This window comes from Botrytis fragariae (genome assembly GCF_013461495.1).
Source record: "Botrytis fragariae strain BVB16 chromosome Unknown tig00000006, whole genome shotgun sequence".
Taxonomy (NCBI): Eukaryota; Fungi; Ascomycota; class Leotiomycetes; order Helotiales; family Sclerotiniaceae; genus Botrytis; species Botrytis fragariae.
Genome location: NW_023500988.1, coordinates 1,525,691 through 1,551,305, shown reverse-complemented (window position 1 = coordinate 1,551,305; position 25,615 = coordinate 1,525,691). Strand labels below are relative to the sequence as shown.

The 25,615-nt window shown below is 42.6% G+C and overlaps 9 protein-coding genes across 9 annotated transcripts; 6 read left to right on the top strand and 3 right to left on the bottom strand.

Moving 5' to 3' along the window:
* Positions 1 to 757: 757 nt before the first annotated feature.
* On the top strand, positions 758 to 2,935 carry Bfra_001661 (putative cytochrome p450 alkane hydroxylase protein; the record flags this gene model as incomplete). Its single annotated transcript, XM_037332085.1, has 7 exons — positions 758 to 1,382; positions 1,461 to 1,552; positions 1,608 to 1,638; positions 1,724 to 2,119; positions 2,193 to 2,409; positions 2,475 to 2,539; positions 2,631 to 2,935. 7 exons carry the CDS (start codon positions 758 to 760, stop codon positions 2,762 to 2,764), a joined length of 1,560 nt encoding a protein of 519 aa, XP_037196239.1. The 3' UTR covers positions 2,765 to 2,935.
* Positions 2,936 to 6,234: 3,299 nt separating this feature from the next.
* Positions 6,235 to 8,125, top strand: Bfra_001660 (uncharacterized protein; the record flags this gene model as incomplete). Its single annotated transcript, XM_037332084.1, has 2 exons — positions 6,235 to 6,277; positions 6,336 to 8,125. 2 exons carry the CDS (start codon positions 6,235 to 6,237, stop codon positions 8,123 to 8,125), a joined length of 1,833 nt encoding a protein of 610 aa, XP_037196238.1.
* Positions 8,126 to 9,286: 1,161 nt separating this feature from the next.
* Bfra_001659 (putative triosephosphate isomerase protein) lies at positions 9,287 to 10,419 on the top strand (the record flags this gene model as incomplete). The annotated part of the gene is made up of 4 exons (XM_037332083.1): positions 9,287 to 9,324; positions 9,395 to 9,465; positions 9,594 to 10,224; positions 10,392 to 10,419. The coding sequence occupies 4 exons, from the start codon at positions 9,287 to 9,289 to the stop codon at positions 10,417 to 10,419; spliced, it is 768 nt and encodes a 255-aa protein (XP_037196237.1).
* A 390-nt stretch (positions 10,420 to 10,809) lies between these two features.
* Positions 10,810 to 11,439, bottom strand: Bfra_001658 (putative mitochondrial 54s ribosomal protein mrpl51 protein; the record flags this gene model as incomplete). Its single annotated transcript, XM_037332082.1, has 4 exons — positions 10,810 to 10,857; positions 10,925 to 11,210; positions 11,263 to 11,345; positions 11,401 to 11,439. 4 exons carry the CDS (start codon positions 11,437 to 11,439, stop codon positions 10,810 to 10,812), a joined length of 456 nt encoding a protein of 151 aa, XP_037196236.1.
* Positions 11,440 to 11,716: 277 nt separating this feature from the next.
* Positions 11,717 to 13,386, top strand: Bfra_001657 (putative u1 small nuclear ribonucleoprotein; the record flags this gene model as incomplete). The annotated part of the gene is made up of 4 exons (XM_037332081.1): positions 11,717 to 11,978; positions 12,074 to 12,201; positions 12,259 to 12,364; positions 12,545 to 13,386. 4 exons carry the CDS (start codon positions 11,717 to 11,719, stop codon positions 13,384 to 13,386), a joined length of 1,338 nt encoding a protein of 445 aa, XP_037196235.1.
* A 652-nt stretch (positions 13,387 to 14,038) lies between these two features.
* On the bottom strand, positions 14,039 to 15,051 carry Bfra_001656 (putative mrna turnover protein mrt4 protein; the record flags this gene model as incomplete). Its single annotated transcript, XM_037332080.1, has 3 exons — positions 14,039 to 14,099; positions 14,153 to 14,614; positions 14,861 to 15,051. The coding sequence occupies 3 exons, from the start codon at positions 15,049 to 15,051 to the stop codon at positions 14,039 to 14,041; spliced, it is 714 nt and encodes a 237-aa protein (XP_037196234.1).
* Positions 15,052 to 15,429: 378 nt separating this feature from the next.
* Positions 15,430 to 16,735, top strand: Bfra_001655 (putative mitochondrial inheritance component mdm10 protein; the record flags this gene model as incomplete). Its single annotated transcript, XM_037332079.1, has 2 exons — positions 15,430 to 15,526; positions 15,630 to 16,735. The coding sequence occupies 2 exons, from the start codon at positions 15,430 to 15,432 to the stop codon at positions 16,733 to 16,735; spliced, it is 1,203 nt and encodes a 400-aa protein (XP_037196233.1).
* Positions 16,736 to 19,044: 2,309 nt separating this feature from the next.
* Bfra_001654 (putative membrane zinc transporter protein) lies at positions 19,045 to 20,412 on the top strand (the record flags this gene model as incomplete). Its single annotated transcript, XM_037332078.1, has 3 exons — positions 19,045 to 19,173; positions 19,245 to 19,360; positions 19,450 to 20,412. The coding sequence occupies exons 1-3, from the start codon at positions 19,065 to 19,067 to the stop codon at positions 20,410 to 20,412; spliced, it is 1,188 nt and encodes a 395-aa protein (XP_037196232.1). The 5' UTR covers positions 19,045 to 19,064.
* A 2,863-nt stretch (positions 20,413 to 23,275) lies between these two features.
* Bfra_001653 (uncharacterized protein) lies at positions 23,276 to 23,543 on the bottom strand (the record flags this gene model as incomplete). Its single annotated transcript, XM_037332077.1, has 2 exons — positions 23,276 to 23,345; positions 23,371 to 23,543. 2 exons carry the CDS (start codon positions 23,541 to 23,543, stop codon positions 23,276 to 23,278), a joined length of 243 nt encoding a protein of 80 aa, XP_037196231.1.
* Between the last annotated feature and the right edge of the window lie 2,072 nt (positions 23,544 to 25,615).

The window sequence follows — 25,615 nt, the reverse complement described above, 5'->3', positions numbered from 1 at the left end:
AGAGGAATTAAATACAATAAACTGAAATTTGAGATTGAAAATGAAGATGATGAGAATATATTTTACTTGATCTAATATAAATTTGACATGTCTCACGGCTCTGATTCGAGGAAGTTGACTGATGTGATACTCTTCGCAGTCGGGTGAAAATTATTAGCTCAAGCAATCGGCATTTCTTTTCTTGAATATGTAATGCTTGCACTCCTCGCACCACCAATAGATAAAAGGATCTACCGGATACAAATGTTATCGGGCATGCATCTAATTCGATTGGGTTGGTTTGATTTATAAATATGTGGGTTCATTGGTTCATTGGCTCGGTTTCCACAAGGACTATTGCCGAGGACCTATCGGGATGTAGTGGAGTGACGTCGTGAGGGGGTTTCGGGTGCTGCCACATACTAGGTAGGCACTACTTTAAAAGGCTAGTGAATCCAAAATGAATTCTAAGTATAAGAACCGCTCGCATCAACACAATACTGGAGCTAACGTGGTGCTTTTCATTCATGTACTTTATTGAAAAGTTTCTCTCCTTGAGCGTTTTGGTGAGGTGGTTTGGAATGAGATAGTTTTCATCTATCTGAGTGTTAAGAAGTTTATGTCTTGTCTATCTATGATTGATTAAAGGCGACTGTGCAATCTTTTTGCAGATATATTCCGGGCAAATTAGCGTTCGCGTCCGGGTTGCTCTTGCAACTTCCCTGCATCAGTCTTCAAGTAACACATCATCCACCAACCATCCAAACAATCTGCCAATATGAAGACCAATCATCCATCCATCATGGATCAATTCTCCTCCAGCAAGTCCCTCACAACCAGTATCTTCTTCATCCTCAGCACCACCTTTCTCCTCTACACCCTCATCCAAAATATCCTCCTCTACAACCAACGGAGAAAATTCGCCAAACAAAACCACTGTCTCCCTCCCGCCTCCTACCCCCACAAAGATCCCTTCTACGGACTCGACCTCTTCGTCTCCAATGTTCTCGCAGCACGAAAAGGTAAATTCATCGAAACGACTCAGAAACGATTTCAATCACTCGGTGTACACACTTATTCCTCTATATTTCTCGGCACGAAAACTATCAATACCATTGATGCGGAAAACATTAAAACGGTATTGGCTACCGGATTCAAAGATTACGAGTTGTCATCGCGGAGGAAAACTGCTATGATGCCGATTTTTGGAAAGGGGATTTTCATCTTGGATGGAACGGAATGGGAACACTCTCGAGCAATGCTGAGGCCGAATTTTGTGAGGAGCCAGGTTGCTGATTTGGATGTTTTCGAGAGACATATTCAGAAATTGATCAAGAGGATTCCGGAGAAAGGCGAAACGGTGGATTTGTCAAAGTTGTTTTTCATGTTGACGATTGATTCGGGTGAGTTTTCTTGGGGGGTAGAGAGAGGAATGGATGATGAGAAGATGGGAATATGATGTACTGATGTTGGAGATTTAGCCACGGAATTCCTTTTCGGTGAAAGTACAGAGACATTGGATGAAACAAAGATTGATTCGCCTGGGCATAGATACTCGGAGGCTTATGATTATGTAAGTTGTGAGCTCTATTAGCATCTATTAAAAGTAATGGTGCTAACTTTTACAGCTTGGTGAACAAACCGGCAAACAAGTTCGTTGTAAGCAAAACCTGAATCTCTAAGCGCTCCCCTTTTACCCGTCATGCTTCCCAAAAAAAAACACAAGATACTGACCAATAATCAGTGGGTAAACTAGCCACTCTCTTCCCCAACAAAAAATACCAAGATTCTATAAAATATGTCCACTCCTACGTCCGCACTTACGTAGACAAAGCCCTCGCTCTTCAGACCTCCGCCCCTTCTCAAAAATCTGAATCCACGGACCAAGACCGCTACATCTTTCTTGAGCAACTCGCTAAATCCGGCTACAGCGCCTCCAAAATTCAAGCAGAGTTACTCAACATTCTACTCGCCGGACGTGATACTACTGCAAGTTTACTTACTATTCTCTTCATGATACTTTCACGTGAACAGAATGTCCTTGAGAATTTAAGAAAAGAAGTTGTGGGTCTAGAAGGGAGACCTCCAACTTTTGAGGAGATCAAGGATATGAAGTATTTGAAATGGTGTATTAATGAGAGTTAGTATTTTGTTTCCTTGATTTGTCTTGTCTCTTCACTCCCATCTTCAGAAAGACAACTAACACACCCAAGCAATGCGACTTTACCCCATCGTCCCAACCTCAAGTCGTGTCGCAATACGAGACACGGTACTTCCTCGAGGTGGCGGACCTGATGAAAGATCTCCAACCATGGTTAAGAAGGGGACTTTAGTACAATACAGTTCCTACGGATTGCATCGAAGAAAGGATATCTATGGCGAAGATGCCGACGAGTTCCGACCTGAGAGATGGGAGAAACTGAGAGCGGGGTATGTAATTGAAGCTTCATCTCTAATTTTAATGATAAGACGCCTTGCTAACTTATTATGTGAAGCTGGGAATATATCGCCTTTAGTGGAGGACCGCGTATTTGTATTGGACAGCAATTTGCACTGACGGGTATGTGACTTTCTCGCATTTTTATCTTGAGCTTGGAATGATTTCTTGTTTCATGTTCTCAGATGAGATGAAAAACTGACAAGGAGAATAGAAGCATCATATACCACGATTCGTATTCTGCAAGCTTTCTCTAGAATGGAAGCGAGAGACCATAACCCCTTCACGGAATGGTTGACACTGACTATGTCGAATAAAGGGGGATGTCAAGTTGGATTATTTAAATAGGTTGGGTGCAAAAAGGAAGGAGAGAGAAGGGGGGGGGCAATGAAGCAGGTATGAATGAAGGAGGAAGAAAACGATCCAAAAATGTCAAGGGAGCAAGGGATTTGAATAGTTGGACTAGGGTCAATACGGAACATCCATCTCTCCTTTCCCAAATGAACACCAAAATCAAGAATGAGTTCATCACTTTCTGAATGCAACCAAAACCTCCTTGAATCTACTAATTTCCCCCCTGTGAGATGCCATACTTTGACACCCTCCATGCTATACCTCAGGGTATAAAGTTGTGAAAGTGTATAGTACAAGAAGCATTCACCCTCAATAGATAGGTCAACACTTGACTCGTATAAGCAATGGTACAGCCTCGCAATACAATACAATACAACACAAGCAGAAACCACACCTCTCATCAACCACCAATAAGACATCAATCGCCCAGACTCGAAACGCGACCACGCCCGATAACTCACCAGACTCAACCAAACATACAAATCGTATCATCTCATCCCCAGTCCAGCGCGGGAAGATTCGCGCATGCAAATCGGGAGCTACCCATCCATGTGACTACTCTCCTAGCTCCACCTCACCGAGAAGGCGTGGGTTTTTCTTTTTTGGAAAGATCACAGAAAAAGAAACAGAAAAAGAAAAAGAATACATAAACGCCATCTCAACAAATCTCCACTGGCCACATGGGAAATGCATCGTTCTACCCGTCATTGCATGGGCCATGCGTTAGTATTCATTCATTCAGCTTTGAATTTCGATTGTGGATCATGATTGCGATTTGGTGCTTAGAAGATTTATGTGTCGAGTTTGATGTAGGTAGGTGTGGGTAGACTATCTGAACTGTGGACTTGGGGGGGGGGGCGATATACGTGCATGCGTGGATGCAGGTATGCAGTTACTATGAGTCTCTGATATCCAATCGCATCGTTAGTGTACCCCCGAGGGAGTAGATAGTAGATAGAGATTCTTCAATTAAGTTAAGCGCTGCATTGTTATTCGAGAGTGTGAACATGAGGAGAGCGGTAATTGATTCCAATGTTGATTGATTTTTAATAGATACCTAGGTAGTTGAAACATGCGACAGTGATGGAAGCGCTGATGATTTGAACCACTTGGTTGAAAGGTCGTGGCTTGATATGAAACAATCGGAAACACGAGAAAGTGATTTAGCTACCAGTCATGGTCATGTAACATCAGCCCTTCCAATTGGAAAGTTACAACTGGACATCGTCATCTCTGTGGGTAGAGCTTTAGTGACATGGAACAATGTGATACGAAATTCGGCGCCCAGCTTCTCGAGAATATAATGGGAGATAGAGCTGAAACTGATTGAGGCTCAATAAATACCTAAACGATTTAACTCGTCTCGTAACAATAAGGAAGAGCCTGCCTGAGATGTATGCGATGTTTTGTAAAATGCAGATCAAGAATGATTTGAATGTCCATACATAAATCCATCATTTTTCAAAAGTGTTAGAATTTGACGTAAAAAATGCGTTATCTCGTGAGACCCGAGGAACAGGTCTTCAAAGTCATCTTATCTGGGTTCTCTCACGCCGACCAATGTACTTGTGCAACTTGGGATGACCTATCCCCCACTATGAGATGCATGTGTGCAACGCTTGAATGAACAGATTCACAGAGCTTGTTGTGCATTCAAGAACTCGGCATGCAAGCGGTGGGATGAGTAAATTGGAAAAACATTGTAATCACTATCAGTCAAGTAGGATCGAACCCGGTCATATGGTGGTTGAATCGATTGGCCAAGGAGATATCTCGGGAGGGGTGTGAGTGGTTAACATTGAGAAAGATATGCGGGGTAATTATGGCTTCTCATAAACCACCCTGCTGTCAGCACTAAGTGCATTTATAATCCAAGGGGAAAACGAAAATTCGCATTTCTTTTTGCACTTGAACCCGAGATTTAGCGTAGCTTTGATGGTGTCTGCCTACAGTGTATTCAACGATCGAAGCCTTTAGAGATTCAAAGTGCATATCCAGAGTTGCACTGAACAACACGTCGTTGCATCTGGATGACTGTTGACGAATGCTTCACAACGCCGCAATCCTTCGAAAGGGGGCGGAGCGCCATGCAGGCTGTGCTAAATATCATGCTTAAAACTATGAGGCGGTCAGCGATATCGTGGCATATAAGCTACCTGTACAACATACATACCTTTACATACTTCATGACTTTGACAATATAAAACGCGACTGCATATGCATCTGCAAAAAGAGGTCAGAGACTCAAGAATAATTTTTTGTTATTCAAGCATGGCTTGATTTAAGCTCAAATCATGGAGTATCCCTGGATGAGTTTCAACACATCGCCTGTTTGCGCGGTAAGTAGTGTAATGATTCGTCAATTGACCTTTCAATAACGCCCATCTTACTACCCTTCTGCTGTAGCCAAGTCAAAGCAGGTTTTATAGATTTATCCTATCGCTTTGACCGTACCTTCACCGAGAAGCTTCGCGGTCCCGACCAGAAAATAAACATCGAGTGACTCGATTTGTCGTGTGGTATCTTGTGGTTTGTTCATACAGTTGAAGGCAAAAGGTTCGCAAGATGGTTCGCATCCTGCCTCGTTTAGATTTGTAAAAAAAACTTCGTCAAACTGGTCCCCCACACTTCGAATAGGAAAATGTTCCAGTTACTTTTGTATGTGTTGCTGTTGTAGATACTCTGATATCTTATTTTGTTCAGAATAGGATATGGCACGAAATATTTTGAATATCTAATCTAATCATTGAAGAGAGTATGATTTGTGTATGAGCGTGCGTAACGCGTGGAGTGTATCTGCGGGTGTAACACTCCATGATGCGCCGTACTGATTGATGGACCGGTGTTACCTTGGGATAAGTTTAAGATTCTTTGAAATCTGCCTACCAATTTCGCCCCGATAGATTGTAGAGCCCTAGACACAGGGCGAGCATAGCCTTCTGCATAGACCTTAGAAAAAGGTCGTAAGCTAAAGCCTGATCGCATGACAGAGTTAAACCGGGCGTTAGATATGGCAAATACCTTGTTGATAATACAATCCATCCAGTAACCCGAAGTGGTCATTGAATGAGGAATTCTTTGCACGATTTTACTGTCTTGTGGCACTCCTACTCGGTGACTGTTCATCAGTGTAACACTACCTTACCTATTGATTTCACCCCTCCATTCCAAAATTGAACCTAGAGAAAACACACGGTAAATCTTCGCACCTTCCTTTTCTAATTCAAGATCTTCATAAAGCCTCGCTTGGCCATCCACATACCTAGCTTTCCGGTGTCCCAAAGTAATTGCGGCTTAAACCTCGATCTTTAACTTCTAGTTATAGCCCCGCTGTTGCCCGCATTGCCTTTCAAAGCTCGTAATCTTAATTCATCGACTCTTGATATTATTCGATACTTTCACGAAAGCCTTATCCTAAGACTCACGTCGACTTTCGACAAGATAATTACTGCGGCGTCGTCGAAATGAGCCATCCACATCCTGGTGTCCCTCCACCTCCACCTCTCGGTAAGCTTCTTTAATAATTTATTTTATCAACCAATGGCATAGTTAACACAAAAGCTAGGAGCAATGGGACGTGGTGCTCCGGGACCCCATCCTCATCCACAAGGAGGAGGTAGACCAGGACCGCAACCAAATTTCCAAGGACCTCATCCAAATCTCCAGGGACCTCCCCTAGGTCATCCAGCTCACCAAGGCCATCCAGGACAGGGTGGTCCACCACCTGGCGGACGTGGTCAGCCTTTGCCGCAAATGCAAATGCCTATGAGACCACGATATGAATCTTCCCACGTAGTGGATCTGAACGCCTCAGAAAAACGACCACTTGACGATGCAGCGTACAGAAAGTTGTTGACAACACACACGGTGTTTTCAATTAGAAAAGTTGTACCGACTGGAAAAGAAAAATCCACCTGGGCAAAAGCTGTGGTAACTAAAGAGGCTCTATCACAAGAGGATATTGTTGCACAGTTGAAAAAATTGAAGGACTCCTCACAAACAATAACAGATAAAAAAGGAGCTTTATTTCCGAATCAGCAGGGCCAAGTAAATAAACTTCTGGATCAGTTGAAAACTGAGGAATCGGATCAAAACTTTGATTGGTCCCTTGTTCAGCTTGATAGAAGAGAGAGGTCTTCCAACAAAGTGAGAGAAACTGTTTTGATCACCGTCATAGTAAAACGTTCGCCCAGAGATGAAGTTAATGCCACCGCGCTTTTCACCATCATCGACAGGCAAAAACAAGAAAAATTGGCACACTTGACCAGACCTCCAGTGCAACCTCAACCCCAACCTCAACCTCAACCCCAACCTCAATTTCAACAGCAACCTCAACCCCAAGGCCAACCTCGACCTCAACCTCAACCCCAGGGCCAACCCCAGGGCCAACCTCAACTAAGACCGCAAAACGCTCCGCCCAATATGAATAGGCAACCTCAAGCCCCTATAGGAACTCTTCATACGTCTGGCCAAAAGGGTGGAAATCGTGGCCGATCAAGAAGCAGAAGTAGACAAAGACCGACTCGCTATCAGTCAGACTCGAATTCTGAATCCGAATCTGATAGCGACACGTTCTCTACTGGAGCTTCGACCATCAGTAGTTCTTTGGTTACTAGCATTAGTTCTCATTCTGATGGGCGCTCAAAGAAGTATAAGTCACGAAGTAGACGAGGTCGTAGCCAAAGTAAACGTCGTCCGCGGGAGCACCATAAGAAATATTACGCCCACAGAAGCGAGTCACCTGAGCCAATATGTCAAGAATTTCGAAGGGGTAGTCATCCAGAATCTCCTTATATAGGAGAAGCTGTCCCACTTTCCGCTCCCAATGCCATTGCAGAAGCATTTCGACAGGGCAGAGAAGAAGAAAGGGCTGCTGCTCAGTATTACCTTTCTCAGTCGCACCGACCAATCATTATTGATGAGCCATCGAGAGCTGTGGTACCTGCCGGCCGTCGCGAACTTGAATATGATACCATAGCGCCGAGATATCCTGCGCGTCAACATGCAGAACTCCCAATGATAGAAGCTCCTCGATATAGAGAAAATCAATATTCAAGGCCCAGACCTCGATATCGAGATAGCCTATACAATGAAAGACACCTTGATGATCTATTTGAGGATGATTCTCCACCTCTCATTATCCGGAATGTGAGATCGGTTCCGCGAGAGGCCGCTTATAGACGTTGTTTTTCCGACGCTGAGAGCTACATTGATCGAGATTCAACCACAGCCAGAATCCCATTCACAGGTCTTCGCCCTCAAATCCCTCAATTTCGACATCATCCTTTCACCCCAAGAAGCCCACCACGACATCGGTATAGTTCCAGTTATAGCAGTGATAGTGCGTATGCATAGTTGAGAGACCTGTTGTTTCAGCTGTGTGCTTTGGATAACCTTACCTTGCTTTCTTTAAAGTTTGAGACCTTGTGTTAATATTTTGATGTTTTCAGTCTTGAAGATTGATGTGATGGACGAGTTAGTAATAATTACTGTGTATCATTTCCTGCTGGGAAATTGGTGTTGGCTTATGGTAAATGGATGGACCAACGGCGCAGGGCTTTATATCTTCGGCCTAGAAGGACAATGGACGATTTGACGATTGATGATAATAAAGTGCATCTCCTATGTACTAGATACACGTGGCATCAAAAGTTATATTAATGAAATTCCTACTTTTTGGAATCTTCTCCTTGTGTCAACATGAAGTATAAGTGAATTGCGTTAATTGTGAGCCTTAAATCCATACGGGATGTTGAGTTCTTATGTGAATGGCATTTTGAATTGATTGTTCCATGCCGTGTGATGATTGGAGCACATTAGTGTCCAATATTTTGTACATTCAGTGGTCCAGAGTCAATGCATTTCGGTCCATTGAAACATCACGAGAGGTCAATTCATTGGCAGTATCGGTGAGATGAATCAAGCCAATCTCGGCCGTCATGTCATTGTGACCAATTATTGAAGCAACGTTGTTTCATTGAGGCTTGATCATTCTATCAAGCTTGCAATTGGATTTGAAGGAAACAACCTTGATACCAATTGTATGTTCAAGGCGAGAGGAGGTCCGATGTCGTCAATGTTTCCATGATGCTTTTGAATGGGTAGATTGATGTACTTCGCAGAGCTGTTTGAAACCATAGCGGCATAATGATACAGATGGCAGAAGATGAATGGCTGCTTTGTTTCATTGATCCAACAACAATGTCTGGATACCATTTTCGATTTGGTGTAGAGACTACCGACGGGAGAAAATTGAGCCTGGTATACATAATACATGCAAGTTTCCGTACATTTTTTTGGGTCCAATGACGATTTCTGGCGGGGTTTTGGATTTCTGTAGAGAGTCAGGTCCCGCCGAGAGCTCACCCCACTCCGAGTCCAACCGATTCAAAAGAAGTTTGATATCAATTCATACAGAACTTCTACAAGACAATCATATCAAAAAGACAACTTCAATTTCATCCAAAATCAACTTATACCCAAACCATTTTTCGTATTACCAGAAAACTAGCAACCATGCCTCGTCAATTTTTCGTCGGAGGTAACTTCAAGATGTGAGAGCTTTTGTTTACTTTCTCCCCCCACCCAGCAAAAAGGATTTCAGCTAATTTTTGCTCTCATCAGGAATGGATCTGTTGATTCCATTAAGAAGATTGTTGGAAACTTGAACGATGCTAAGTTGGACCCAAACACTGGTATGTATCTACCTTAGTTTGTGTTCATCCATTTGTTGAGGATGGAGAGGAATTTGTTGACCCTACATACCCCTCTATCAAGCTCCTACATTTCTATCTAGAATTTTGCTAACACTCTATTTAATTAGAGGTTGTCATTGCTCCACCTGCTCTTTACCTTCTCCTTACCCGCGAGCACTTGAGACCCGGACTTGAGGTCGCTGCACAAAACGTTTTCGATAAGCCAAATGGAGCTTTCACTGGTGAAATCTCCGTTGAGCAACTCAAGGACAGCAACATTACCTGGACACTTCTCGGACACTCTGAACGTCGTGTCATTCTCCAAGAAGATGATTCATTTGTAGCATGCAAGACCAAGGCTGCTCTTGATGGAGGAGTCGGTGTTATTTTCTGCTGCGGAGAGACCCTTGAGCAAAGAGAGTCTAACAAGACAATCGAGGTTGTTACCGCACAATTGAAGGCTGTCAAGGATAAGCTTCAAGACTGGTCAAAGATCGTCATTGCATATGAGCCAATCTGGGCTATTGGTACCGGAAAGGTTGCTTCCACCGAACAAGCACAAGAGGTACACGCCGCTATTCGTTCCTGGTTGAAGAAGGAGGTTAGCGAGAAGGTTGCAGAGGAGACCAGAATCATCTACGGTGGAAGTGTTAGCGAGAAGAACTGCAAGGATTTGAGCAAGCAAGAGGATATCGATGGGTTCTTGGTTGGAGGTGCTTCATTGAAGCCAGCTTTCGTTGATATTATCAACAGCCACTTGTAAGTGGTTTTAGGATTTCATGAATTACGACTGTAAATTGGGTATATACCCTACCAGGCAATAAAAAAGACCTGGCAGTATGATATGTTTTCAGGAAATATCCACTACCTTAAAGCCACTGCTAGTCTCATGCTCGTTATATGTGAGAATTCTAATGTATCGATAGATCTGTGAAAGGTGACAGTAAGATGTGAAGTATTATACAACGTTTCGGAATATATGATCTGGCATCTGGCAGGTAGTAGTTTGACGGGGGCTATCATAGCAAGCTTACATGCACAGCACTCTTCATACTTTGGGCAGCACCCATGTTCTTCACTCAGATCAAATGCTGGTGATCCGATCCTTAATGTTTTGATATGCATTTTTATGATAACTGTCTTGTATATTTCTATGGGCACTAGTTCCTGGCATAACCGGACTTACACTCACTGCCAATCATTGTTGTAACAATGAAGCCCACGAAATGACTGAACGGAAAGACAGCGAGGTAGATCAGATGCTAGCATCGACAGAAATGTCGATAATGTGTAGAAAAGCGTGGCTTCAATAAGTTACTCAACTCGTAACCATAGCCATAACATTCATGCAGTCGAGATCTTCGACATAGGACTATCGGAACCCATGATTTCCTATCCTTAACGCCAGTAATGCTGTTATGTATAATACAACAATCTTCCCCATGTTCCCCCCTCAAACCTTAATTCCACCACCATGATAAGGACTCCAAATACCTCTAACACTCTCGTTGATACTCTTCACGGGCTTCTTGACTCTCTTTAGCTTTTCTCCACTCGCATCTCTGAGCAGCTCTGCCTTTTTTAATATCTGTCCCATTTCTAGATTTCTGACGCAAATGGCCTTCTCGCGACCATTGATATAATGACCGATAATGACTGGGTGTTTGGCGGGTCGAGGGGAGACAGTAATTTCGATTTGAGGATTGGCTTTCGCGAAGCCCGGCAAGGAATTTTTGATGAAGGTACTGTGGCAGTATAAGCGTTAGAGCAAATTCAAAGTTCGAGAATACAACTTACTTCATGCCCTTAGAACTACCAGCCCAATCGCAGTAATGAAAATCCATTTTTGTACATTGGAGAATGAAGGCGCCGACACCATTCTGGTTGGGATGTTAGCAATCTAGAATTGCATGCAAGAACTAATTATATGCATACCTGGCCAATGGTTGTTTTCCTTAATCCTGTAATCCTCATTTTGACTGTTGTGCTAACGTCAAATTATAAATTCCAAATTTCAGACAGCATTCGACATATTGAGGTTCAAGTGAAATAAATTCTTGATCACGTGATTGTAATATTTTAAGCTTAGGAGCTCAAATCTCAGGTTACCATTAGGCGTCCTGGCTGCTGCGACGCGACACGGTTCCTCACAATTATCTTCATCATATAGTTCAGCAGCATTGTTTTGCAGTTATCCTAAAGACTGTAAATTCATCATTGCGAAGACTTTGGGAATCATTAATAGCCCACAATGACCGATAAACTCCCACCAAACCTCCTTGCGCTTTTCGCGCCTCGACCCCCTTTGCGATGGGTTCCGCCTTCAGACTTTGCCCCAGAGGATCGCAAAACTGCCAATATCACTGGCCTTGCTGCCTTTCTCCCAGCTCTTCAAGAGTATAAGGAGACTGACGTTTACGAGCCCACCGAGAGCTGGCTTCAGAGAAAAGACCGTGTTAAGCTGGAGAAGAAGGCCTCACACGAAAAGATTATTCAGGAAGCCCCAAAATTATGTGAGGGCCACCCTTTATGTCCTACATCAATATTTCATCACCCTCTTATTCTTCTAGAATTTCTTGAACCATTGCTGATGTTTTTGCTTGTGTAGTCAAACCATCTGAGGATCCAAATATTCGAGGAGATGCTTTCAAAACACTTATTGTCAGTCGATTGGATTATGATGCCACTGAAAAGGATTTGGAGCGCGAGTTTGGTCGATTTGGACCCATCGAGAGAGTAAGCTTACTTTAGTTATTATGCTGAGTATACTATGTTAACCTTTATGTTTTACAGATTCGCATAGTCGTTGATACTCATCAACATGAAAAGCCTGGAAAGAAGATCAAGAAGCATCGCGGTTACGCATTTGTAGTTTTCGAACGAGAGAAGGACATGAGAGGTAAAGCCGAACACAACCCCATATTCCCCATAAACAAATTGCTTAAATGCACAATTGGCATAAAGATTTGGTTATCCCACTTCTTGTCTTCGCTTTTCCTTTCTTCCTGTTACCCAGATCAAGGTATATGAATATGGGTAAATGACTGACAAACGCGCCTTGCTCGCGCTTCGTGAATAGCTGGTTTAGAAAACTGTGACGGTATCAGAATTAAAGATCGTCGAATCAAGGTAGATGTCGAAAGAGGTCGGACCGTAAAAGGCTGGTTACCACGTCGTCTCGGAGGTGGCCTTGGAGGTCGTGGATATACAAAGTCCGCTTCTTCACGACCAATGGGTCCAGGTGGTTTCAATGGACCTCCTGGAGGCCCTGGCGGTTTCCGAGGTGGCTTCCGAGGTGGATTTGATGGAGGCAGAGGTCGTGGTGGATTTAGGGGAGGTTTCGATCGAGGTGGATTTGGAGGAGGTGGTGGTGGTGGAGGACGAGGAGGAATTGGCTTTCAAGGCCGTGGAGGATTCGGCGATAGAGGTGATCGTGGTGGGTATGGAGGCGGAGGCGGAGGCGGAGGATCCAATGGCTATGCTCCTCCTAACGCACCAGCTGGCCCAGGGGGTGGTGGCCGTGGAGGTTTCAATGGGGGTGGTGGTTATGGTGGAAGAGGAGGTGGAGGCTTTGGAGCAGGATCACCAGATCGAAATGGTCCTGGAGGAGCAAGTGGTGGGTATGAATCTCGTGGAGGCCGCTCATATGATGACAGATCCGGCGGATACCGTGGCAACAGCAACCGTGGCTATGGTGATCGCGATGGAGGTCCTCCTCGTGGAGGTAGTGGCAGTAATATGGAGCCGGTAAGACCCCGAGATGGTAGCGGATACCGTGATAGAGATGGACCCAGAGACGGACCCAGAGATGGCCCTAGAGATGGAGGGTATGGCGGACGACCACGCGAAGACGATTCACGAAAGAGACCTTATGACAGTAACGGTTATGAGGAGGATCCTCGTAAATTGCGAAGGTATTAGATACAATGAGACTGGCTGGTGGGTTCAACAGTCTTGTGGTGGGTTTTCTTCGAATCTTCCATCTTTTCTCCCTTCCTCAACAGGGGTAAGCGGTTCTTCGATCTCAAGTTTTCACCCAAGGTAGTGTTGTCGCCTAATCTACTTGCATGCTTTTCGACGGCGTTTTCACAGTACGGACAAAAAGCAGTTTTCACTTACGACCAACCTTTTCCCGCATGATAACTGTACATGCTACAAAAGGCTTTACAACATTTTCGACACTCAGCAACTCGACATTTCTCTTGAATGGTTTGGTATGATGTGGTTGGTTTTTCTTTTACGCATTTGGGGCTTACTTTGATCATGGGAGGTACGATCAGAGGTAAGAAAAAGGTATTACCTGACCATCCTCGTTTAGTGCTTTTGCAAATTTGTCATTTAGCTGGGAATACTGTTTGTATGATCAAAGAAGGAATGAAGTTCAAGGGGTAAGATGGATAGCTCAGGCATAGCACTCAGGCAACTGCTGTTTTAATTTTTGAAGTACACATATATTCCATAACAAAAACGTGGCGCCGGTAAACGCCTCATAGTCTAGTCTTCTTTTGACTGTATGATAGTTTAGAACAGAAACGACGATCCGAAATGCCTTTTTTGCTTTCTTTAATATTTTTTACTCGCTCATTTCCGTAGCCTCTATTTCCGTTACTTCTTGATTGGATGCACTCCAGTATCTATTTCAAAATTAGAAAACAATTTTGTGAAGAGAAAATGAATGAAGACTTACGCAAGTAATTGAACACTGAAATCTGCAGTAGCCACACCAAACAACTTCAATAATCTTGTTTGCCTACTATCCAATACATCACCTTCATTACAAACACAGTAAGGATTCTCCAGAGTAATCTTTCCCTTAGTCAAGGTAGTCGGTACGTTCAATCTTCTCAATTCTGGTTCCAAACTATGCGCCATGGGGACATCGTTCTCGGCGGCGATCTCTCCTCCCATACTGTAGACTATTCCTGCGGGAATGGTGAAGTTTCTGCTAGCTTCTGTGCCGGCACGAGCGAAATCTGTTTTGGAGAGATCTTGGAAGAAAGTGATAATGGAGGAGGGTTCGCGGTTGGTAAAGAGAAGTCCAACGTTGCCGACTAGATGGGGGGAGAGGAGGGAGGTGTTGGGTTGGTATTCGGAGGAGGCGTCGCTGCCGAGGGCTTTGGCCATTACTTTTGTTTTTCCAAAGAAGAGTCTGATGGGTATGGGTGTTAGTATAGTTTTTTATGTGGTAGATGTGGTGATTGAGAATTTCCAATCCGATTGACTCCTGATGCTCGAGTTTCAATTGGATTGCCATCTTCCCTTCTCTTCTTTCGCTTTGGCTTAACTCATCCGCCATCATCATACCATATTATATCATGTCCATCCCCAAAACGACAGCATCCCTCGAATCTCCAAATTGATCAAACAAGAACCAAATAAATAACATAACACATACCGACAATCGCTCAATTCATTCCTAACATCTTTCAAATAGGTATTTCTCATATTATCCACACTAAACACAAAACAATGCTGATAACTATCGAGCGACTCGCGCACATTGGCAAAGAGTTTGAGCGAAAGCTCCTTTCCTTTTTTATCGACTTTGGTGAGATGAACGACGCGCGCGCGCTTGGATTTAGGCATTTTGATTATCTGTTATGGTGTTTGTGGTTGGGAAAGAAAGGGTAGTGTATCTGAGAAGAGGTGATGAAATTTAATAGAGAATTGCGGTTTTCGATATGGATGGAGGTAATTTTTTATTTTTCACAAGCTTGCGATTGATAGTTGATAAGATTTCAGACTAGACTTATCGAGGCTTAGTGGAGAGAGTTTATGCAGGGATCAGAGTGGGGGGTTAACGTTGTTCCGGATTTTTATGTTTTGAGCTGCAATTGGATGGATGGGATTCGATTGGATTTAGGTATTTATTACTCTGTTTATGAATTGGTGCAGACTTTGTCCCTCTTCTTCTCTAAATATCAGAGATTGATGTGTTGATTTCTGGGTCAAGCTTGTGCGGAGATGTTGGAGTTCATGGATTATGTGCAATTTGCATTTTACAATGCGACGAAATGGAATTATGAGAATTCATATTCGCAGTTGACTGCTACTGCCAAAGGTATCTGCTTCTTTTTGTCTACCTACCTTGACTTTCTACCTGCATTTGAAGCTTCTTTTCATAGCTTGTTGTTCTTTAACTCACTAACTTTCCTGGAATAAAGCACTTCTGGATTTTGAAACCCCAGGCGGTCTGCGATTTAATCTCTCGTCACTCAGCTCTCCCAACTTCGCAACTTCATATGCACTGGGTAGTGTCGGGCTTGTAGATGGCTCTCTTTCCTACCTTTATTCCTCGTTGCCTCTCCGTACCACTTCGCAGAGTGCGAAGATCGATTTATATCAGATAATACGGGGATATCGACAAATCCAGGAGCTTAGAAAGGTCGATGAATCGTGGATGTGGGAGCAATGGCACGGGGGTAGACGAGTTGATCAACGGGATACATTACTTTATGGACGACTTTATTTACCGCAGAGTACGCTTGAAGCGTTATATTTGAGAAGGATTAGTCCGACGCAGCAAGTGAGGATTACGGCTGTTAGTGATAGTAGGCTGAGAAATGGAGGAACGATGTTAGCTTTGCATCAGTATGATACAGGGAAATATAGTACCGAGACATTGTATTCGACTGATGGGGGGTTATTAGGATTGAGAGGATTGTATAATTTTGGGCCGGATCCAAGGAAAGAAATTACGGAGCCGCCAAAACAGATGTCCAGGATTGATGATAAATTCTATGGACGCTTCAGCGCAGGAGCGGAGCTTTATTATGGAACTTTGAACAAATCGGGAGGTGTTAGTGTTGGAGGAAGGTTTGCCACATTGCCGGCGCATAAGGGGATACCTTTGACAGCCACTTTGACGCTCAATCCATTGATGGGAAATATCAGTTCGACGTATGCTGTAAAAGCAGGTAAGAACCTATCCCTATGTTCAAGGTTAGACTTCAATGTCTATAGCTACGAGAGCGATTTAGTCCTTGGATGCGAATTGTGGAAGATGAAAGCACCGGTCGAGGAGCCCAGAGTGAGGAGTATGGAAGCGAAGCTTGCATGGAAACTCGACGAAGTGGATTTAGAAAAGGAGAAGAAACCTGAAGAGGTCGCCGGAGTCCTAAAAGCAAGAATTGACCAGAACCTGAAGGTTGGTTTGGTATGGGAGGGTAGAGTCAAGGAGTTATTGTTTACTCTGGGAACTTCGATTGATATGAAGAGGAGAGATCAACCATTCAAAGCCTTGGGACTAGAATTGCAATATTCTTCGTGAACACTTCGCTTGTTCGAGTACCTAGGTAGTGCCAACACATTTTGTTTCACAGGGCTGATATAGTGCCGCTCCCTTTAGGCGAACTCGGGAAGATCAGGCAAGGTTGATATTCTTGTGAAACACAAGCAAAATCCGAAAAGAACTCGACTCGTACAGCAACGTCTCGACCAAGACACCGGAAAATGCCGGCGTGCCATGTCGTACTGACAATATGGATGGCTGAGAGTGAAAAATGTCATTCGGAAGACTACCTTGGCGACATCGGATTTATGGTGTCGCGAACTTTGCAATCATTCCGCGATCCCAATCAAATATCGGAATCAGAAACTCCCTCGCACCATCTTTAGGGATACACCGTAATTAGATGCTATGGAGAGCAATTCGATGGTCGTACATGAACAGGATGGCTGTGAACGCAACAGAACAGTAATGTTTGATAAGATGATCAATCTATGAAAGCATTGGCTGTTATAAAATTAGCAGACTATCCAACGATAGAAAAGGCAAGGTTGTAGGATAAGATATTCCAGCCCCGATCTTGAGAAGGAAATCATGAGATAAGAGGATCCACACGAGAATGAAATACTGTTAAACTCCACGTCCCAAATGGAGACACGGAGACTGAGGGAGAATAATCCACAGATGTGATTCACGTGATATAAACCTTTCCGTTTGTTGTCTCCCGAGGTCGGAGATTGTTCCGAATGGTTACAATTTTTATATATCACCACCTAGTAGATGGAAGCTAATAATATGATGATAATCGACATAATGCGCAGCACATGCAACGGACCGCTTCGTGCACGCGGCACCACCAGACTTTTGTACATTTAGTGTTACCTTGTTGTAACGTCATTTGGAAGAACGTCCATCTTATCTTTGAATCAATGTCTCTCTTTTGACAGGATCACCTGCATTTTGACATATCGACTATCGGTCAAATGTCATCCAAGTACTTTTGTTACCCGAACTCCAACATATAAAATGATCCGAGCCGGTCACTCTCAGATGAAAAGAAAATATTATGCGCGTAGCCGCTGCAGGCGACCGAGAAGTAATTTCCTCGACATTGATGTCTTCCGGTACTTTGATGCGACACTATTATACCATCGGTATCTCATATCTAACCAAAAAGAATAATGGTCATGGCACATGAAGTACTCAAGTATTGACATACGACATACTCCGTACTGACATAATGACCGCATTACTAAGTCAAGTAAGAGGGAAAAAGCTGCAAAAGGATTTTTAACTTTTTAAGGGACTGAAGCTTTTCTCAGACGTTTATCAATTCCATATCCAATCACAATGATTAGAATTGATAATTCCAAGGCTGGTTTTGGACAGATGGGAGTCAGCCTTAACCATTATGAGTTAGCCTTGTAATATATATGGTTTACTCAGCTTGGCTATCTAGTATCTACCCATCAAGGTTCTCAATTTCATGAATTTCACTGAATCTCTCGTCGTTTGTTTTCCCCCCTCTCCTCTAGCATTTTCTTTTCGACTTTCCTTTTGATACACTCCTATCGAGTCTAGGTATAATAATATGATACAATCTCAAATCTATCTCCGTACCTCCTCTTTTCAGTGAAGACTAGATAATGAATCATCTCTTCTCTCCTCGCCTTTCCTATTTCTTTCTTCACTGATATCCTTTTCATGCTTTCATACTTTCACATTTTTATACTTTGATACCCCTCAGAATCGCATGTAAATAAATATATTGTTGTACATACCTAGTACCTACCCATTAACGTATATCTATATCTATCTATATCCATATATATATATATATCTATATATATTGCTTTTTTCCCCTTGTTGAATAACAGTTCAGCTGTGATATAAATTGAATAAAGCGGTGATTGTTAGTTGGAACTGTTCCAGTTTTCACAAACATTTCATTCAGCTACCTCACAAGGTACTTGCCCAGGTATACTTGCTTCTTTCCATTACCAATCCTATCTCTCTCTTAAAAACTCGACAAATACCCCATATAAATGTACAATCTGCTAATCCAACTTTTCAACTAGCTACGGAGATTCCCACGACCATACAACCTTTGGATTTACTGCTACACGATTGCAACTAACTTCGTCTACGCAATCATCACCCTCGGTAAATCTCCACTTGGACGACGTTCATCAATCCTATTGAAGCTTTTCAAATAATCAAACATACTTTCAACGTCCAAGCTTAGCAGGGAATACAGCATCCCCCTAAAGATATCCGACGAGAATACATAGAAGACGGCAGATATAAGTTAAACGATCATTCAGGAAGATAGGATATCTGCGAGTGGCAGAAGGAGTTGCAGTTGGCGATCATGTCGGAATATACTGTGGAAGTTACGTGTGGGAGTGGAAATGAATATGATGGACGGATGGGTATACGGATATCTTCCATATTCGTGATTGGATTTGGTTCCATGATGGGTATGTTCCCCCTTGCTGGATTATATGAACTTTCATTTTGCGAGAATACCTTAAACTAACTTGATTTGTAGGTGCTCTTCTACCAATCGCTGCTGCAAGAACGAAAAGAATGAGTGTTCCACCTTTGGCATTCTTTATCACTAAGTATTTCGGATCGGGTGTCATTATAGCTACCGCTTTCATACATGTAAGTATTAGTCCTCTCTCTTTTTTTCTCATATCACGTTTAGATGGGGTCCGAGAATTTCATATACATTTGTGCTAATCAAACCATAGTTACTTGCTCCCGCTTCGGCCAATCTAGCTTCCCCGTGTTTAGAAGGCACAATCACAGAATATGATTGGGCTGAAGGTATTTGCCTTATGACTATTTTTAGCATGTTCTTTATTGAGCTCTTGGCGTCACGATTTGATGTATTTGGACAAGATGATCATGATCTGGAAGCAGCCGATCCTGCAAGGGATCTTATCAGACGAACTACCCGCGATGAGAAAGTTGACGCATTAAAAACATCTTCTCCCTCAGATGGTAACAGTTACAGAGAAACCGGCGACAGCCCTCAAGCTTCCAATGCCGTACTAGAACAACATGATCACGAAAGCTCAATTACCCGGATACCGACATCTGGAGAAGGACCATCCAGAGGTAGATCAAGTATTCCGGGTCGACCGGACGATTTATCATACCCTCCTGGAGGTGAGGATCACCTCGGGCATCAACGAGAACACCATGAAGATGGCGACCATTTTGCTGCTCAAATGACCGCATTATTCATTCTTGAATTTGGTGTCATATTTCATTCCATTTTTATCGGTCTCACACTTGCCGTCACAGGTGATGATTTTAACGTCCTTTACATTGTCCTTGTTTTCCATCAAACATTTGAAGGACTCGGTCTTGGAGCTCGACTTGCCACGGCTCATTGGCCTAAAAAGAAGGGATGGATGCCATGGGCTTTGGGAGCAGCCTATGGGTTTACAACCCCTATCGCAATTGCTATCGGCTTGGGTGTTCGTACAACATTTGCCCCAGGTAGTCAGAAGACTATGATTATCAATGGTGTATTCGATTCCATCAGCGCTGGAATTCTCATCTATACAGGATTAGTGGAATTGATGGCACATGAATTCATGTTCAATCAAGAGATGCGTAAAAGTTCAATGAAAATGATGCTATTTGCTTTCGGATGCATGGTTGCAGGAGCAGGTTTGATGGCGTTATTAGGAAAGTGGGCTTGAAAGAATATATATCTTTATTATGTTTTAAGACTTCATCATATAGATGGCTATGGGTATGGGTATTTTCGGAGTATGAGCTGATTGGAGCTTAAGTGGGATAAAGGCGAATTGGCGTTGAAAAGAAATGCTTCTTGGAGGATTATTTGTGTATAGGTTACGATGAAATTAGCATGGGTATTGGAATTGGTGGTTATGATATGAGGATAGGACAGCATGGAATGGGATGGTATTTCTTTGACGAATGGATTGGTGGATCTCGAGTCGTCTGTTATTTGATGTTAGAAATTAGATGAAGATGAAGATGAAGATGAAGATGAGAGAGGAGATGAGGAGATGAAAGAAATCAATAAATATCATGAATTTTGAAATATTGAGTCTAATTTTCAATTGTTGCTTTTGTGTGAGGTGATTTGTGGTTGAGTTTGATATCTGGGAATTGTGAGCTCTTGTTATTGAGTTTGGTTAGAGGGGGTGGAGGGGTGGGATTGGGGATTGGGGATTGAAAGGGGAGGAGGAGAAAAGGGGGAGGAGGAGAAAGAGAATTGCTGTGTAGAGAGAGTGTGTTTTTGGTGGTTGGGTGATTGAGTGGTTGATGCTTGATGCTTGATGCTTGATGCTTGATGCTTGATGAAGGGGTTAGGGTTTAAGGGTTAGTGAATGGATAGGTGGATGAATAAGATCGAACCACTAATTGTAGAGTGGATGGATGGATGAATGAATGGATAGATGGGATTTCGAAAGGGGGTCTGGAGAATAATGAGGAGAGGATTTGTTCTGGTGTGTGATGGGATTTGAGGATGGGATTTGAGATTTGGGATTTGAGATTTTGGGGGGGGGTGGTTGGATTTGATAAATGGTTAGTGGTTATGATGGATGGTTGTGATGGATGGTTTTGATGAATGGTTATGGTTGGTATTTGATTGGTATGTGTATTTCTGAGTAGAGGTGGTGAGGGCGATGAAGGAGCTATAGTGTATTGTGATGTAGTATTTTTCTGTTGGGGTATTAGAGGGGAATGATGATTCTGAGATAAGCATAGAATAAACGTGAGATGAGAGATGAGGAGTTGGATATATGAGGAAGTAGACGGATGGATGGTCAGATATGTGAATAGGTATTTTCCTTCTTCTCCTGTTTGGAAATTGATCGGATGAAAGATGTTGTTTTGTTTCTGCGAGTGTTACGGATACTGTGTAGTGATCTCTTTTGATTGTCTTCTGGTTGGGAGCTGGATTTGTATTTAAGGTATGGGGATAGCTGACTACCTCTCTCACTCGATATCAGTATGATACAAAGCATTTACAGAAGAAAGTCTACGAGATGTGCGTTGAGAGTTTCGAGGCCACAATCCTCGGCGAGGGAATGGCATTGCTAGTGATATATGTTGAGACCTGTTTCAACTAATTTCAGAGTTCCATAATATTCCCCCTTCGTCATGTATCCCATTATTCAACATCATTCGATCTCATCTCGGGAAGTAAGTCAGATCTGGCCCGATATTCACAGCTCGAATTAGTTCTACGGAATCTTTCTGCTTGGAACTTTGGAAGAGGAGGTACTTGGATATATTGCACTTTTGTACTGTTATGTTATCTAGTGATTAGATACTCTTTGCTAGGGCGTATCGGGTAATCTTAGAGTGAAGTAATGTAAAATGTCGAAACGAAAGTAATTGAAATAGCTCCAACTAGCTTTCGAGCCGTTCCTGATATCTTCCAGTGAGCATCCAAATCGGAGAATATTTTGACATGTCGCATTTCTTCAATCGGATATCACACGGTCCATGCTGACAAATTCACGATTAGTTCTTGAACCGTGGACGGATGTCTAAGAATGTTTATCTTGTTGAGTAAGGGAACTGAGGTCTTATTTAGATTAGAAGGGCAAAATAAAGTTGTGACTTTGAAAGCACTCGATAATAATTTCGCTCCCTAGTCAGAAGATTCCGTGGGGTTGACCGAGCTATTCAATATATCTACTATTCCTACATTTTATCTTTTTGAGAAGATCACATATATAACATTCGGTTGTTCCGGCAAAATCCACTCGAATAGTCGGAAATGTAAACAAGGTAGCCCGGATACATCGATTACCTGTCCCAAACAGACTAGATTATATTTTTTCGAGCTTCAATCCCACTCTCTAAACATGGGCAATATTTCTTGAGGTTTAACGTCGAGATCATGGGAATGATTCCTATCTTCGAACTCGCACAAGGATGGAAGAGAAATGATAGAATGCAAGTATCCACTATGTTTTCCTCTTTCAAACCGTTTCTCAGTGAACGAAGGAAGCCAATATTAGGCTAGGGTATCATACCTCGAAGCTAAAGATCAGAATTAGGGGATGCGAGCAATGTCAGCGGAGTCGATGAAAATGAGGCGAGGATTCGCTTGTGGATATAATCGGTAACAACGACATCGAATGTGATAAACTAGATACGACTTTCGTATTAATTGTGAAGCGCGGAGTTGAAAGTTTATCTGTGTGGACTTTCTACTTTTTCATGATGATGTTGATATTAGTCGAGACTCATATCTATAATATCATCCGTAGATGCCAGCTATCTTTATCTCCATTTTCTTGGTCTTGTAGCAAGCCGCAGAATTGTAGTATATGCACTAACTTTGGCTCATTACCTTTTCTTTTCCTTTACACATTAAACCTATCTAATACTGTACGTTGTAAGCACTCTCTATCTGTGCTTGAAGCGTAGTATGCTTAACACAGCGAATCTACTAAATGATAGACTGATTACATATACCAACGTTAGAAAATAGTCTTAAAGTTGATCATTAGAACTTTTCTAACTTTTATACTTCTCGGGATCTGCATTTGAGGTTCACGAGTGGCCCGGATTAATTTATTGTTTAGCACCAGGGTGTAATCTCAAACTTGGTCGAATATGGTATTTGATCTCGCATGTATCTCCTCTAATAAAGATAGTCCGAATCAAACTTACAGTCACGGACTGGATATGAGCTCTCGTGATCTGGATTCCGGAAGCAATACAATACAGCAGTCGAGCTTATTATAGAGAATCTTTGATACGATTCAACTTCTGCGATGCTCAGAAGCTTTGGACTGTAGTGACAACTCTGAAGTATCGAAATCCTTGGCCTTAGACTCATATTCAAACAGACTCCTAAGATTCAATCTCTTAGTAGATTAGTCTACAAGAAGGCCCCCAAGATTCATATTCCTCGTGCATAATCTTCTTCCGAACAATAACTCTAGTTTCATCCAAGAAGTGCCATGTAAACATCTCAAACAGCGATACGGTATCTTTCACAGCACCAGCAAGACTCAAGAAATGGTCACCAACAAATCAGTGTGAAGAAAAGAAGGACTTCCGAAGAATATCCATCCATTCTGAAGACAACTCTTATCTTCATTACCTTAAAGAAATAGTTTCGATCAAATACTTATCCACACATCTCCACCCATACCCCATACCTTACTACCCAGCCCTTCAAAATATCATAAAATCCTCCAAAGTTAAACCAAGTTCCACCCATCTCGTATCTTCGCAATCTAAAATGCATCTCCTAATCTAGTTACCTGGATACACAGTAAACTTTTCGACGCTCGATCGATCAATATAGTACCGCTTTTCTCCACACAAGCACATGTATATACTCCCTAAACATCAAATTTCAAATTTCAAACAATAAACTAAGCCAACCCAAACACACAACGGACGAGTCATAAAAACGTGACATAAATCCCGCCTCTCAATCCTTAGAAATCTGGACCCCAAATAAATCTCAAAATTAGGGTTTGCGGATCTAACTTCCAGGTAGGCAGGTAGGTAGATAGTGAGTAAGTGTGATGTTAGAGAAATGGTGATGATGATTGTCCTATCTTTCAGTCAAGCTAGGCATGTATTTCCACACCAACTTGTATTACCCTCCAGCTCATCACTATTAATACCCACTCACCTATTCCCTTTCATCTACCATCCATAATCCTTACACCCCAAGCACCTCCCCCCTCTCAAAGCCACCTAATATTCCATGAGTTTCTTTTCTCGCTCTCCTTTTTACTCCTCGCTAAGGCTTTTTCCTTTTCTTCTGCCCGTTTTCATAGACATACCAATCCTAATTCCAATTCCAATCAATCTCAGTCGCTCTATCGCATTTCAAGCATATCTCTTTACTCACATCATATATCTCGATTTCCTTCTCATTCCTCTTCCCCTTCCCCTCTTGAACACACTCAATTCCCAGTTCTCAACTCTCCCAATTCCAAGCTCTCAAGTCCCCATTAATCTCCTTCCAACAACCCCCTTCCCCCTATGACCAACTCAATCGAATCCAATTGAATCTATTTCAACTCAACTCAACCCAAGCCAACTCAACCACAAAGAGAACGAAACCATAAAAAAAAACAAGAGCTCACCTCAACATCCAACCTAATCCAACCCAATCCAAATCCTCGTGCACCCCATCACTATTTCCGTTTCCATTTCCATTCCTCTAATAATCGTAATTACAATTAACTAAATCTACTTATCTACTCCCCTCTCCTCACTCTCCTCACTCTCCTCACTCTCCTCACTCTCCTCACTCTCCTCACTCTCCTCACTCTCTTCCCCCCTTTCCCCCTTCCCTTTCCCTTCCCTCTTTCCCCCCAGAAATCTCCAAATCCTCAGTTTCCCAGAGAACCATAACAACACTCACCCTCACCCTCACATTTTCAACAAATACCATAAATACCACAAATACCATTCAGCAACTACACCCTGCCCTTCCCTCTCCTCTCCCTTTCCCCCTCCCTCCCCCTCTCCCTCCCACCACCTCCTCACCCCCAAGTCAAACCCCTACCTACACTTCCAACACTTCCAACACTACCTCCCTAGATTCCAATTGCCCAAGATCCATATACACATATTTTCTTAACAATCATTATTCAATTTCCATAAACAATATAACAAATTCTCACATTATTCCAATTCATCCCTATTATCCTCCCTCATTATCCTTCCCCGTCCTAAAAAAAAACAAAATCCAAGAATCTCACATCTCACATATTACATCTTACAAATCACCCACCTACCCAAAATACACAACCCTTCCCAAACAATTACACACCACACAAACAAAAATCAGACCAGGAATCATTTTTGTATTTCTCATCATCAATAATGAACAGTTTAAAAAAAAGATAATATGCAACATCACATCCTTTACAATCCCATTTC